We start from the raw sequence: 13944 nt of genomic DNA, 5'->3' as shown, positions 1-13944 counted from the left end.
CCTACACCAAAATGACTTCTTTCAAAGTGAATGTTTTAACATAATTAGCATTATCAAATGAGGGCTGAATAACAATTATACAGTAAACATTGTGCCTTTAAATAGCTTTGGCTGCGACTACATTCAGTTATAATGTACATTAGCACAAGTATTTCCATGTTAGTATGCTAATATTCTAATATTTCGTTACGTTTCAGAGAGAAATAACGTGTAAATTTTACTTTACATTCATTTAACAGCTTTAGTAAACGTTATTGTGGAGCTGTGGGCTGGTTTTGAGCTCAGCTGCAACGGGGAGAGTTGCAGGGCTGACCCAGGAGATGGCGTGGGAGAGAGGTAAGTAGCACCAACGCACCTGGGAACAGGTGCAGTAAACTGCCTCTCTCCCTATATATGCGGTAGCACGCCGGGACCTGGGAGGGGAGTGGGACACACGGCCAAGAGTAGCGGACCGAGCCGAACTCTGGGTCAGCGGCAACGGTGAAAAGACTTTTTGGTGTTTGCCCAGAATAAAAAGATTCGTGTTGGAACTACGGTCTAGTGGTCACTGAGTGCTGGGAGAATCCACAAGAGACGAGGCCTCATGCTACAGTTATACATGAAAGTCTCAAATATGATGCACTGTTATTTATCTGTGTTATTTATCATATAGCAACTAGCCGCTAACACTATGGAGCTTCTTAGCCTTCCTGCCAATGCAGATATGCAGATATTTTTCTACCCATGTAGATAACAGAATTAGCAACTGGGCAGCAAAAGAGCCCAGTATTTTTCTCAGGAGTTGATGGAGACCAAAATGGAGCTAAAAGAGAATGACTACTAGAAAGTTCACTTTCACGTTTGGATTTTGAACGCAGACGTTTAACTTCTGAAGGAGTATTTTTAATGATCACACATAAGAGTGGAGATGTGGGCTTCAAGCAGCTCCACATGTGTGTGGATCAAAAAGTGTGAACTTGTTACCAGCCTGCTTCCCTCCCACTCACTTCAGTCTGGATCATGTTGATGCGTCGGGAGCAGAGGGTCTTGACACAGTTGTAGATGTCCACCACTCCTTCACACTCAGCCATATCCAGCATGACATCCAGGACAATGTAGCAGCCGGTCCTGCCTGCCCCCATACTGGCGCAGAGGAGAGAGGAGAGAGATCGACAAGCCTGAACACACCGCTACGATGAAAAAAGGCTCAGTGGGGAGCCGTTAGTAGTGATCGAGATATTCTGTCCAAAGTTAAGTGTAATAAAGGGCTTTATTCTGGAGAGAAAGAAAAGAAACACGGTTCCCATTACATTACGGCGTCATAAAAAATGTCAGCGGAAATTTGAAAATGGAAAAACCTCTAAGTTGGAGGATGCTAAGACATTTAAAATGCCCCATGTAGCGGCCTATGTCTGGGTCTAACACCACACGTGTGGGTGTTAGTGAATGCGTCAGACCTTGGTTACTTTAAAACCCATCTGAGCAGCTGCACTGGGATCTTTTATGCCTCAAGACTGCATCCATCTTCATAGTATTTCCTTGGTTTTTTTCCACTGAACAGAAAAAAAAAAAAAAATCTCCCTGCAGTGCTTTCCACATTGTTCAACAAGCACATCAGTTATGATAAGATGCAAAAGGGTTGGTGCTTTATCAGAATTACAACCCAGAGTCAGACGGCTGGCACACAGAAATCAACAATATAGCTCAGCATCTTAGCGTTAATTGAACACCTTCGGTGTCCCTGCGACGTTTGCTCATGTTCACATTGCTCATGGATGTTTGACTTCAATAAAGCAGCACCGTGCTCCTTTAATGAGTGGACTTGATGGCGCATAAATGCACCGCGCATTACGACAGGTAGAATGTACAAAAATAACTGATCTGGGTGACTCATGAGCCATAAAAAAAAAATCTATAGTCCAGTGGAGGATATCAAGCTCAACCTCATGGAGCATGTTTGGCGGAGGAGTCTTGGTGGATATTTGATCACAGCTGTTCAGATGTCTGATCAATCAGGCCCCTTCCAGCTGCTGGAGGAACTGTGGTTCTCAGGAAGCAAATCACTTCCACCTGTTGTGGGCTCGTCCAAAAAGAAACACTTTTTGGTGTAAGATTTACGAGATCTAGTGAGTGTATTCGGAAGAGAAATGACTTTAAATTGGGGCTGACTCCTCTGTGGGCCTCTACATTCAACATCTGCAAATATTTAAACAAAGCACTTATTTGGAATAGTGAGTGCCGCGGCAAGAAAAGCAATTACAAAGAAATGACTAAAGCCAGACACCTCATCTATAAAGGGACTGCTATCATATTGTTTAGGATATTTTGGGAAATGGAAAGGATCGCGTTCTCCATGAGGAAAATTGGGAGAGGCATGTTTCCTGAAAATGGCCTTCCCTTGTTTAAATTTGCATATGTACTAAATACTTAATGATTAAAGTTTCTTTTTTCCTCTCTCTTTATATCAAATGGCTAAACATGTTTTATATTTTGTGTTCTATCAAGTTGATAAATGCAGTAAACTGCTATCATGTGATTCCAAATCTATGTTTAAAAGGATAAATCTATAATTCAGTGACGTGCAACAAGACAGATTTCTGATCCTTTACATGTTGATGCTTCCTCCTTAAAACCAAATGTTGTGTTTATTTTCATGCTGTACCTGATTTTTAGCAAATTCTGGCAAAATTAAATGTGAATAAGGACGGGGGGTGGGGGGGTATTTTGGGGGCATAATGAGCACAGTAAGGGAAAATAAAAAATAAAAAGTAAAAAGCAGGTACTGCAAAGTCTAGAAGCACTGATTTAATATAAAATATTTACAATAAGATATGAGAATATGTTAGATATGTGTTTTACATGATTGAATTAGGGATCCTTCACACCTGTACTAAAGAAAGAAAGAAAAAAATTGTTGCCTTTTTGGTTCTGAGCTGTTCTTTTACTTTTGCAGGCTTCATACCGACGTCACTAACATTAACCTTAACTGTCAAAAATCCAACTGTCTACGTCTTTATGAGTTTCTGCCCGGTAGTGTGTGAAATACAACTTCCATTTCTGCCATGTCTTATCATCACTATTGTGCCCTCCGCCTACACAAACAGCACGGAGAAGCTGGAAGTTATTTTGGGAAAAGTACAAAAACACAAACCGAAGTAGAAATCCGGGCAAATTAAATGTGCTGGAAAGCGTCGAACATCAAAGAAACGTGGTACGAGAGAATATCCGAGGGTGGGATTATTTAAAGCCTCTGCATCTGCCGGATGGGAGGTGAAGAGTTACCTGCAGTGGACCACCACGGGCCCGGCGTCAGGAGGTGTCGAGGCCTTGACCCGCCGCAGGAAAGCCAGCAGGCCGGTGGCGTGGTAGGGCACGCCGTGCTCAGGCCAGGAGGTGAAGTGGAACTGGCACACCTCGTGTTTGGCAGGATAACCTCTCTGAAACAAACAATCAGGCAGATTTAATGAGATGCTATTATTACCATTATAAGAGTGGAAATGTTTAGAGGAGCTCCCGAACAGGAACCAATTAAACAAACCTGAATGAGAAATGTACTGGTGGGCACGCGGGAGGCTCCAGCGAGACACTTGAGATAAAAATAACGCGAGGCTATGACTCACCCTCTCCATGGCGAAGGTGCGCACGGTGTACTCTGCCAGTGTTTCTGTCTTCAGTAGTGTTATCTTAATGTCACCGTAGAGCTCAGTGTCATCAGGCCAATACTTACAGCACTTCATCTGGACAAACAACAAACAGTTAAAGTTCAGAGGGGTTCACACACACACACACACACACACAGCTGATTTATCTCAACACTAGACAACAAACGTTCACAGTGCTGGAGATTTCAACAAGCGGACAAATTGCAACGCCTTAATCCTGTTGTGACCTTTGCTACTTCACTACAGTTTTTCCAATCATCTCCACCATTAGGTTTGAGCCATAACGGTGCTTACACCGAGGTTAGGTAAGACGTTTTCTTTTTCATACGATGTCTGAGGGTATTTCCCACTCTTGGAAATTGAACTTAATGTCTAGTAATGGTGTTATTTTGCTCCACTGTTAAGTTTTTAAGTGACTTGCTATTTCATATTTCCATTGATTCAATGTTTTGTGGCGTCAACATTTTCTCCCACTGCTGACTGTGTGGCGTCAACATCTTCTACTGCTTCAGGCCGTGGACTCATTTTCTGATCCAAAAAAGCTACATTTCTCTCTACCTACAAAGCCTGGCAAAGATTACATTAGCCTATGGGGATTGTGGCTGCACTGCCATTGGAAAGGATGAATCATGTCGGGTTTTTTGGCCCCTTACTTTCTTACTGAGCCTTTTTTTAAACACTCTCTATTTTCACATTTTTCCTCAGGTCCCACTTCATTGGTGACCCTGGCTGACGCTCATATGTCTGCCTGTCGTATCAGTCTCACAAAATGAGGTGTCGTACCTTTTGAATATTTGTCTATGGAATGTTTGTGGGATGGAATCACCTGTAAAACTAAAAACTTTGCAGAGGTATGATTAATGGGGTTACTCCAGTTTCACATATTTCTTTTCCTTATAGTTTTGGCCTCACAATAGACAGATTTGAAAAAAATAATGGCCTGTATCGTCGAGATATGCTGGTTTTTTTGCGGTTACCCTTCCTGTTTGCCAGCCATAATTATCTTGTTGAGCTCTGAATATAGCACAGTTACCAATGTGTGTTTACTGCCACCGCAGAGGAAAAAAATCTTGTTCACGTACGACATCACCTGTCAAAGATCAGGCTTGCTAATGCCGACACCGGCAGCAGGTATGTGTGAGGGGCACGCGGGGGCCACGGTCAGCCAGTGTTTCAGCATTCAGCATTTAAGCTTCATCATCGATCATCGTACGACATGAGACCTCAGGGGCTTGCCGGTACTGTCATGGTTAGGAGGGGGGCCGGCAGAATTCAGCTTCTGAAGGGGAACTTTCCGATCCAAGCAGTCACATGCGAGCTCATTGTGAGCAGAGAAAGCAAAGAGCAGTGTGTCCTCGGTAGTGTTGGCCGTGCGATCATAACCGCATAGTCCATTCATCGGCTGTATTAACTCTGCAACACATATTTCCCCATGTGTGCCTACATCAATCAAACAGTCACACAAACATTTCCACAGAGTTGGAAGTTTCATCTTATCTTAATAGTTTAGCATTGCTTGCGTCCCATTAAATGTTATTTCTGGCAGTTAGGTTACAGCCTAATGCCACTTAGGCTTCTTCTTCACGCAGTTGATTGCTTTTGATTTGATGGTGGCAAATCAGAGTTTTCCGGCAAAACGATCTGCGAAATTACTACAATCTTTGTAAGCATGGGCATGCCTCAAGTTTTGATGGTGCCACTCAATCTAGTAAATCACTTGTCTGAGTATAGCTGACAGTGAAGGCAGTTAACGCTTTGTGATGAGCCACAGAAGTCATTAAACAAGTCTTTTTCAGAGTAGGTCCCTACTGTGTGTGATGAGTAAACTAATCTTGATGTGTAAAATCGTCATAGAAACAGTACTTTTTCACACTTCTGAGCTCAATACTAATAACACCTGTGGCTGACTGCGATACTTCATAAATGGTGTGCTAAAAACCTCTTATGTAACCTTTGGTCAAATACATTTTGAACACTGTACCAGCAGCTTACTCCATTCAACAGAGGCGAGGAACAGTGAGCTGAATACTAGCTACAGTGCTCCTCTACAGGTCTTCAGATACATCAAAGCTTTGACCTTGGAGCACAGCCGCCAAAGCAAAAGGTGATCGCTCATGATCAGACGGTGGCAGCCATTTCCTCCCACAGCACAGGGAGGGGGCAGCTCTTGTGATATACAGTGAATGACAAAAGGGAGCTCCGGGAATACATCCCTCCCATCCGTCTTCGTGTGCGGCTGGAGAGGTCACGGGACCGAGGGAAGGGAAACCTACCCTGCCCACTTCCACCAGCTTGGTGATCATGACAATACTGAAGCAGTTCTCCTGCCAAACCATCCGCCAGAAGTCGTAGATCATCTCCTGCTTTGGGCCTGCAGAGGAGATATACAGCAGTGGTATAGGCGGAGGAGTGGGAGAAATAGAACGAGGAGAGAGGGTGGAGGAAGAGAAAGAGAGGATAAGGAGGGCGGAGAGATGAGCCATAAGTCAGAGAAAATAGCAGCAATAACCATCAATGTAGAGGCGCTGTGTAATCCATGCCAGGGAATAGAGTAACAATGTGTCATTCATGAACTATTGCCCGCTCTGTGTTCTCCTAATACTACAAAGAAATGTCATTTCAATACACCCACAAATCCTCAGCCATTGTACAAACAAGCTCCTGTATTGCCTTTCCCAGGCACCGGTGGCTGACACAAATCACAGCCCGCTGGAGAAGATGACACTTTCATTGATTTCATTACACTGTAGCATTGATAATATCGCCAGGTCCTCCTTCATACCGACTCCACTGCCAACCACAAGACACCCCTTTTACTGAACAAGATGTCTATTCATTTCCGCCCACTCAGTTAGTTTAACAGGAATACTATCTTGTCTCCTGTGTCTGACCTAAATGACTTTTTTTTTTTTAACAGAAGGTTGCATCTTATCTTCCCTTGTACGTTTGTGTGCTGACGGAGCAGTTTTTCTTGTTATTATATTCTTTTCTGGTTGTGTTTAATGATTTATTTATTTCAGGGTTTATTTGTAGAGCGCAATTTATGCGAAAGCAATCAAAGCGCTTCACAGAGAGATAAAACACGAAAAAGGTTGAAATGTGGCTTTGAAAGTTACGATGAGCGCGCTAAACCGAGCTTTGAGCATCGAGCGGAAGTTCTGATGTCCCTTCAGCGCCAAATGTGTATTAATCCGCACCTGAAAATAGTCCCTAATGAACGCATTATTTACTCATGTTTGATAAACATTTGCTCAAAACTAGAAAATGACTGCGTCTTTGTGTGAGATTGAAACTGAAGGTGTGAGAGGTGCAAAGGTGCAGCTATATTAAAGGAAGCAAACGTAATTAATTGAATCCTCCTGTTCTGATGTCATCTCCGGCTTTAAAAGTCAGTTTTTTGCATTTGTTCAACTTTGACCAGATCCACGTGTTCAACCAATAGAAACACAGATGGAGTAATTCAGTATTCTGGTAATGTGCTAGTGCGTGTTCATTCATTACCCAGGTTAAAACTGTGACATCACATCCTATGTTGGCCCGCAATTACACTGCCGTCCTACTAATATGTACTCAGTTCCCATTCGCTACAATCAAAGCCTGGATGACAAACACATTCAGGCAAGCGCTTCCTGTTTGTGAAAGTTTGACGATGTACCTTTCATAGGATAAGATTATAGGATCATTATAGAGAAACAGCAGCCGTATCCTTTTAAATCAACTCCCCGTTTGGATATAATTGGTAAGAGCTTTTAGAGCAAAAAGGGCATTGCTGCAATCAAGCCCGCTGAAGACGACGCCGTGGACAAATGTGTCGGTATATGACGCATCGTGGAGTGTTGTTGGCCCCCACAGACGAACAAACACAACGAGGTACACTGCGCTTGTTTTCGCCGCTTTATCGGCGCCAGTTATCTTAACAAGAGGAATCAAAAGCGTTGCATTTGACTGCAGGCCCCAGGGCAAACATCCAAAGACCTCTGAAGGCTGAGCAATACAACAGGAGGAGGAGGAGGAGGAGGGGTAACAACCTTACTTGCTTGTTAAAAAAAAACAGGGCATGTGCACAGCCTGACAACAGCTTTCCCTTTACAAACCAGCCAGATCCCGATCTTTACAGTAGCTGACCTGCGGTGAGCCGGCAGCAGCCTGTGCACATTTTAATATGCACACGTGGGTGCTACTTTAACCACTGTTTTCCCTCCTCTTCACAGGGTTATTCACAGCTGCCTCCCCTGTTAGCAATCACTGCGCCGATTTCTATGTGTATGAGTGATATGAGATGTTAATTTTTCAGCAGCAGCAGGAGAAACCCGCTAATGCATCGCCGGAGGGACGGGGCGGTCAGCTGAGAGACAGATGATGTGCGATCCCTGTGGCTGGGTGAATCTGTATGCGCAGTGCAACACGCTGCCACTTTGCACTCGGGCTTTTAGAGTGCGCTTGGCATTTCTCCTCCTCGTCCACCTCCTCCCCCCCCCTCGCCCGCCCCCTCGCTCCTCTTCCTCATCTCTGGACATAATAGAGAGTTAGCCCGGAGCACCTGCTGCCTACAGCGCACGCACAGCTGCCTTAAGACTCATCTGAGATACAACAAATCAGCCTCAACCTGCCACGACAGCCGACCACCCGGGGCTCGGCACGCATGTAGTATGCAGAGTGTCTTATTCGCTGCACACAGGCTGTGGAGGGCTGTGATGGTGCGGCGTGTGTAAGTCACTGTAGTGAGTGGAAGCAACGACCTGATATTTCCTTGGCAACCGTAACAGACTGTACTTTGGTGTACAGATACACCATATTCATCATATTCATATTCATCATATGCATAAGGTTATGTCAGCAGGTCAGGCTTCTGTATGTTGAAAGCAGAAACTGAGTGCAGAGCATCCAAGCTCCTCAATGTGTAATTAACCACTAAAAAAATAAAGACATTAGCTTATAATCAATGACAGAACTGACAGAACATTGTTATGAACTTTGACAGGCCAGGAAAAAGTTTGAAGCACCACTTCTAACACAGGAAAATAGCAAAAATGTGAAATGAAGGATTTTTCGTTCGTGTTTCTCATTTAAAGTGATCAGCGCCATTAGTCAAAGAAACTTGGAACATTTTGGTTTGTTGCTTGGGAATCAGTAACTTCTGTTTGACGACGAGTCCGACTTCACCAACACTCCTACGTGAGCAGCAGGCACGTTGCGGCACTCCTACCACCTCTGCCTGCGCCCTCGCATGCAGAGAGGCTTTGTGAGCAAAATGCGAAAGCAAGAGAGAGAGAGAGAGACATTTTTCGGGAGGTTACTTTTGTGAAGTGGTAGAACTGAGACCAAAGTGAAAAGATGGAAAGAAATCAGAGGGGGATTACGAAGTGAAAAACATATTCACTGAATAAATAGGATCAGAGCCGGGAGAGAATAAAGAGAATGTCTTGCTCTCTTTCTCTCTCGGTCTCTTTCTCTCCATCTCTCTCTCTCTCTCTCTCTCTCTATGTGTGTGTGTGTGTGTGTGTTTGCGTGCCACTTGGGGAATGCAGCCTATATTGTGTATCAAAGTGACTAACAGAGATGGTGTACCACACATGCAGATGGCGGGGAGGACAGACACAAAGCAGAACTTCACAAAGAGCGACAGACAGTAGTGTTACAGTGCAGGCTGACTGACAGTTACAGTTGATTGTTATGGGAGTGTCTCTCACAGATGGAGGAAAGCGACGCTTTATGGTGGAAATCCAGATGTGAGCATGAGGCAACACGGGCTCCTTGTTGTTTACACATCAATAATTCAGGGAAGTAATTTAAATATTATCAGCAGGGCTGCTGCGTTGAGAATGCCGCCGACAAACGTGAGCATTAGCAGTCAAACTCTGCTGCCGGGCGTTTTAAAACTCACCTTGAGTGGCGATGAAGTGGTTCGATCGCTGGTAACCCTGCGTGACAGTGAGTAAGACAGCGGAGAAGAGAAAGAAAAATAGATGGAAGAAAGTTAATAATTACAACACGAGAGCACATGATGAAGTGAGACTTGGGGACCTCTAACTCTCATTTCACCCCTCCCACCCATTCTCTTTCTCCATTTTCAGCATCAAGTCATCTCTTATTCATTTCAGAGCCCAGTTTGATGTCGGCGCTCTGCTAAATTTCTGCTCTGCTTTTGACTGAAGATATTTCAGCGGCCGTGAAAAACTAATCTCCCGCCGTGCTCTCGGCCGATGACGCTCTGTTTAAAATACATTAGCATGTTTGACCGGCCAAATTCTCCCCGCTGCTTGGGTTCTGAGCTTGGGCGAGGGATCGCACTTGAATCATAATGCGTAAAAGAGATGGCATTATTTCAGTTTTTCCTCTGTCTGTCTTGGAGCCAGGTCATTACATTCAGAGTGAGGGAGCTGCATTTCAAAGGCGGGCCGGCGTGCAGTGTTTTGCATGCAGCCAAGGTTGCTGATCAAAGGTAGATTGACAAGTAAGGGATCTTCAACTCTGGGAGTAATTCTACCTGAATGACACTGACTGATCTGGCTCTCTCCTTTCTGCTCAGCTTGGCATTAGTGCTGTTATGATACAGTGTGCACGGTCTGGAAGGCTATTAGTGGCGTCCTGGCCCTCCACCAGGCTGACCCTGTGTGCTGAATGCAAAGCAGCCAAGCATGATGGATCCCAAGAATTAAGATTGGCGGCCCCTCTCATCACTCATGGGTAAAGTGATTCCAACTGTTGTATACAGTAAACATTTGTACAAATACTGTACTGATGCCCCAAATACGCACATTCACCCTGTTCACCCCCCATCCCTCTGCTGCCCCCGCACACAGACTGATATACATCTACGCATTCTTCAGCCAGGCAGGCACACAAATTACATTTCATAACTGTCATGCCACAGAGGGAAGTTGAGATGGATGGCGATCGCTATGAAAGGGTACAGCGACCCTCATTCCCATGAGCCTCCGTTGCTGAGGTTCCCCGGACCGACTGGTTTCCTGTCTGTCACCTTGGCAACCACATTTTTCAACAGCAGGCAAGCGGGAGCATCAAGCAATGTGAATTCACAATGGATCGGAGAGAGAAAAAAAAACCCCAAAAAACATGCAGAGTCGTTTGAGACGTGGAGAGCTTATCAATTCTTTCAAAAAGACAAACAAACAATTTCCAATTTGTTTTGCTTTGACAAATTTGGCTCACTTCAACCACAATCTGTGACAAGTCAGTGAGAATCTGCCCATGGTGTAGGCAAGATAATAAAAATCAGTGCTCATATTTATCACGCATCTCAGAATAACTCGTGAAGATGTTGCAGGAACTTTGAATGATTATAAACAAATTAAAGGAGTTTTGAGGCTTGAAATTAAATCACGATTTTGCAACGAGTGCTTTTTGTTTTGTGGTTGTTTTTTTTCCAGCCAAACTGTGGAAGTCTGTATTTGAAAAACAGCTGCGTGGAAAGTGAAATAAGACAGTAAGCACAATTACTTGTGGGACTAGAAAGAGCTACTTAAGCACAAGTTAAGACCAAAAATTATGCGGTATTTTGCCAAATCTGACAACAGTTTACAAGAAACACACAAATGATTGACGTGTTGATGTGCTTTCTAAAAGCTACTCGCAACTGTATTTCAAATTCTGAGGGACACAAAATTATTGCTGTTGTAGCTGCTTTTCCTTGTTGCTGAAACATTTCCTGTGGAGTTATTTGTGTGGGTGGAGCAATTATACTCCATTTTATACACTCAATGTCTTTGATGAAGTGTTTAGTACAGTAACGGTAATAGTTTTACTGTTAATATGCTCAGACCTGTTAGAACACGTGTACATCGGCTGGCACTCCTACTGTAAGTGTGGAGGCTCAGGTTAGGATACTGTGGCAGCCCCCTTTAAATGCCAGTGGAGACAGGTTGAAATAGTTTCCTAGGTTGAGAAAATGTATTATTTGTTTTTTACTTTAATCATATCAGTAGTGTAACATGTATGTGTTACTGTGTGCTAGACTTAGAACTGATTTCCTACTTTTACACTTCCACCACTATTTATGACCAAAATCACTGCATTTCAAGAGAACCCCAACAATTGAGTAAATCAATGCAGAGTTCCCATGTACTGTTTGACTTGATGTTAAATCTTGATGCACAAATTTGTGTTGTCCTCTACACAATCATAGTTGTGCTGACCTAGCTGTGTATTAACCATGTCGCCATGTCTTATAACCATGCACTGCTCGGGCGTGGTACAGTTCCTTAAAAAAAAACAGGCTAGCTAGCATGTTCCCAGCCACAATATCTTGACCTGTCCTCTATTTCACAGGGACAAACCAATGGGTTTTGCTGAGATGCTTGATGAATATGGGCCCTAAGAACAAGTTTAGTATTTGGTTAAACCCTTGTAGGTGTCTCTAAAATAATCCCCACACGTTTGCTTTGTGCTCTGTATCCGTTGTTCCCCCAGTTCACTGTCATTGAATATGTTTCATGGGGTCAATAAAAGACTCTCCTCTGTGGCATACTATCAGGCCTTTTGTAGGACAGCCTGATGTTGAGCACAAAGTCCAGAAGAGCACCTGACTCTGGATGAGAAAGAGGACAGAGAGACTGCTGCACTCTGTTTGGAAAAAAAAAAGAACTCAGGGGAAAAGTGGTGGCTAAAGATGGACAGGCCCAGAAGCTCAGAGCAGAGGAGGGAAGGAAGATCTGCTGTTGGACGGAACCCATGGAGGGTTGGCAGGGACAGCGAGAGGAGCCAGTGTGAAAAGAGGAGATGGAAAGAGAAGAGAAGCAAGGTACTTACTTCCCTGTTTATCCGAATCTAAGAGATGCCAAAGAGGTTGAAAACGGGGGAGGGAGGTGGTAAACAGAGAGAGAGAAAGAAGGGAAGTAGGGGAGGAAACAAGAGCTAGTTATTGTGATTAAAGACCAGGAGAAGAGGGTAATGAAATGGTTAGAGAGCAACTTGCCTTAAGGACCTGTGGAGAGAATAATGTTCAAAAGCCTTGAATTCCCTTGTTTCTATGCAGATGATAACATTTGATAACATTGTACTCAGCAACTTAATTGCTGAGATCTGGGAATGTTACTAAAAAGTCAGACTGATGATCTGAGAGGATGTCAACACGACAACTCTTCATCCAGATTATGTAACCTTAATTTAGACCACTGGAAACTGTGTGTGTGTGCACACAGGTGTGGTGAATGAATAAAGCGGACAGTTTTGGTAAAAGGTTTTCTGTTCACTGTATTCCTCACCATGTCTGACTTTTTAGCCATGCAGCGTTCAGAGATCTCAGAAATCAACTTGGTGAGGACAATGTCATTATTACCAATGAGAAAAACTACAGTGTGCATGGGCGGGTGCATGAGCGGCAAAAACCTTGTAAAGCTCTTTGGATAAAAGTGCAACATAAATGTAGCCATTTGCCATTTGAGCTCAAAGTCATGTGGAACCAGCGTTCTTCTCCAGGGGTACTTAGGAGTGACACTTGCACATTAACTGTGTATCCTGCCTTTACCAGGTGACACACGAAGACACGAGGCAGAGCAGTTTGTCTGTCTTTCAAAGACATTACGTTTTTTTTTTTGATTCGCCTGCTCAGCCATGGCAGCCAGTGCTTCCCATTCCCATTTTATTTTATTCCAAACAAATAACTGGTGCCTCCAACAGAACTGTCACAGACATCACTTTCTGAGTAGCAGAACGAGAAAAGATTACCTGATAGTGGTGTAAATAACAACGAACGACTTGGGTCGGTGTTACTTTTGTGTTACATCTGTCGGCACAAGATGGTAACAAAAGGAACATCTAAAGATTTGACACAAAAACATCACGTCTTCTGACCAATGCCAAAGAAAAATTATGTAAACCTGCATGTTACTGAGAGGCGAGGGCGGTGGAATTTTTCAGTTTAACCTTTAAAAAAGGCAATGTTCCATTTATTCCAACATTGGCGTTTTCCATGAATCATCTGGAATCATTTCGCTGCAGTGTCGTGAGCCAGGGGTCTTGGCATTACATGCAGGCAGTGCTGTAGACGGCACAGTTAATGCCATAAAGGTCCTTGGAGCGTTTGTCATAATGGAGCCCTCACGGAGCAGTAAAGGGGACAAAGTGGCCACACACGGCACCGTCAGCTCTGACGTCCTGCTTTAACCATTGCCACCCACGTATGCTGAGTCAGGCACCCACTGCTGATGTGGCCCCTTCTGTCCACTTTACATTCGCATTGTTCAGCAAACAATAGCAGAAACATAGGGTGTAATACAGCATTCAGAGACCACAACAACTCACTCTAACCCCTCGAAGGCAGGGCAAAAAACGGAGGCAAGAC

At 44.0% G+C, this 13944-nt stretch overlaps 1 protein-coding gene across 1 annotated transcript in view; it reads right to left on the bottom strand.

The window, feature by feature from the left end:
- Positions 1–13944, bottom strand: part of ptprua (protein tyrosine phosphatase receptor type Ua) — a 123733-nt gene that overhangs the window by 14036 nt on the left and 95753 nt on the right. The window contains exons 19-23 of the mRNA XM_070846305.1: positions 9526–9562; positions 5915–6012; positions 3600–3716; positions 3262–3416; positions 987–1122 (exon numbers count right to left, since the gene is read on the bottom strand). Coding sequence (XP_070702406.1) covers positions 987–1122; positions 3262–3416; positions 3600–3716; positions 5915–6012; positions 9526–9562 — 543 coding nt within the window. The remainder of the gene's footprint in view (positions 1–986; positions 1123–3261; positions 3417–3599; positions 3717–5914; positions 6013–9525; positions 9563–13944) is intronic.

This window comes from Pempheris klunzingeri, chromosome 16 (genome assembly GCF_042242105.1).
Source record: "Pempheris klunzingeri isolate RE-2024b chromosome 16, fPemKlu1.hap1, whole genome shotgun sequence".
Taxonomy (NCBI): Eukaryota; Metazoa; Chordata; class Actinopteri; order Acropomatiformes; family Pempheridae; genus Pempheris; species Pempheris klunzingeri.
This window is presented reverse-complemented; position numbering and strand designations above follow the sequence as displayed.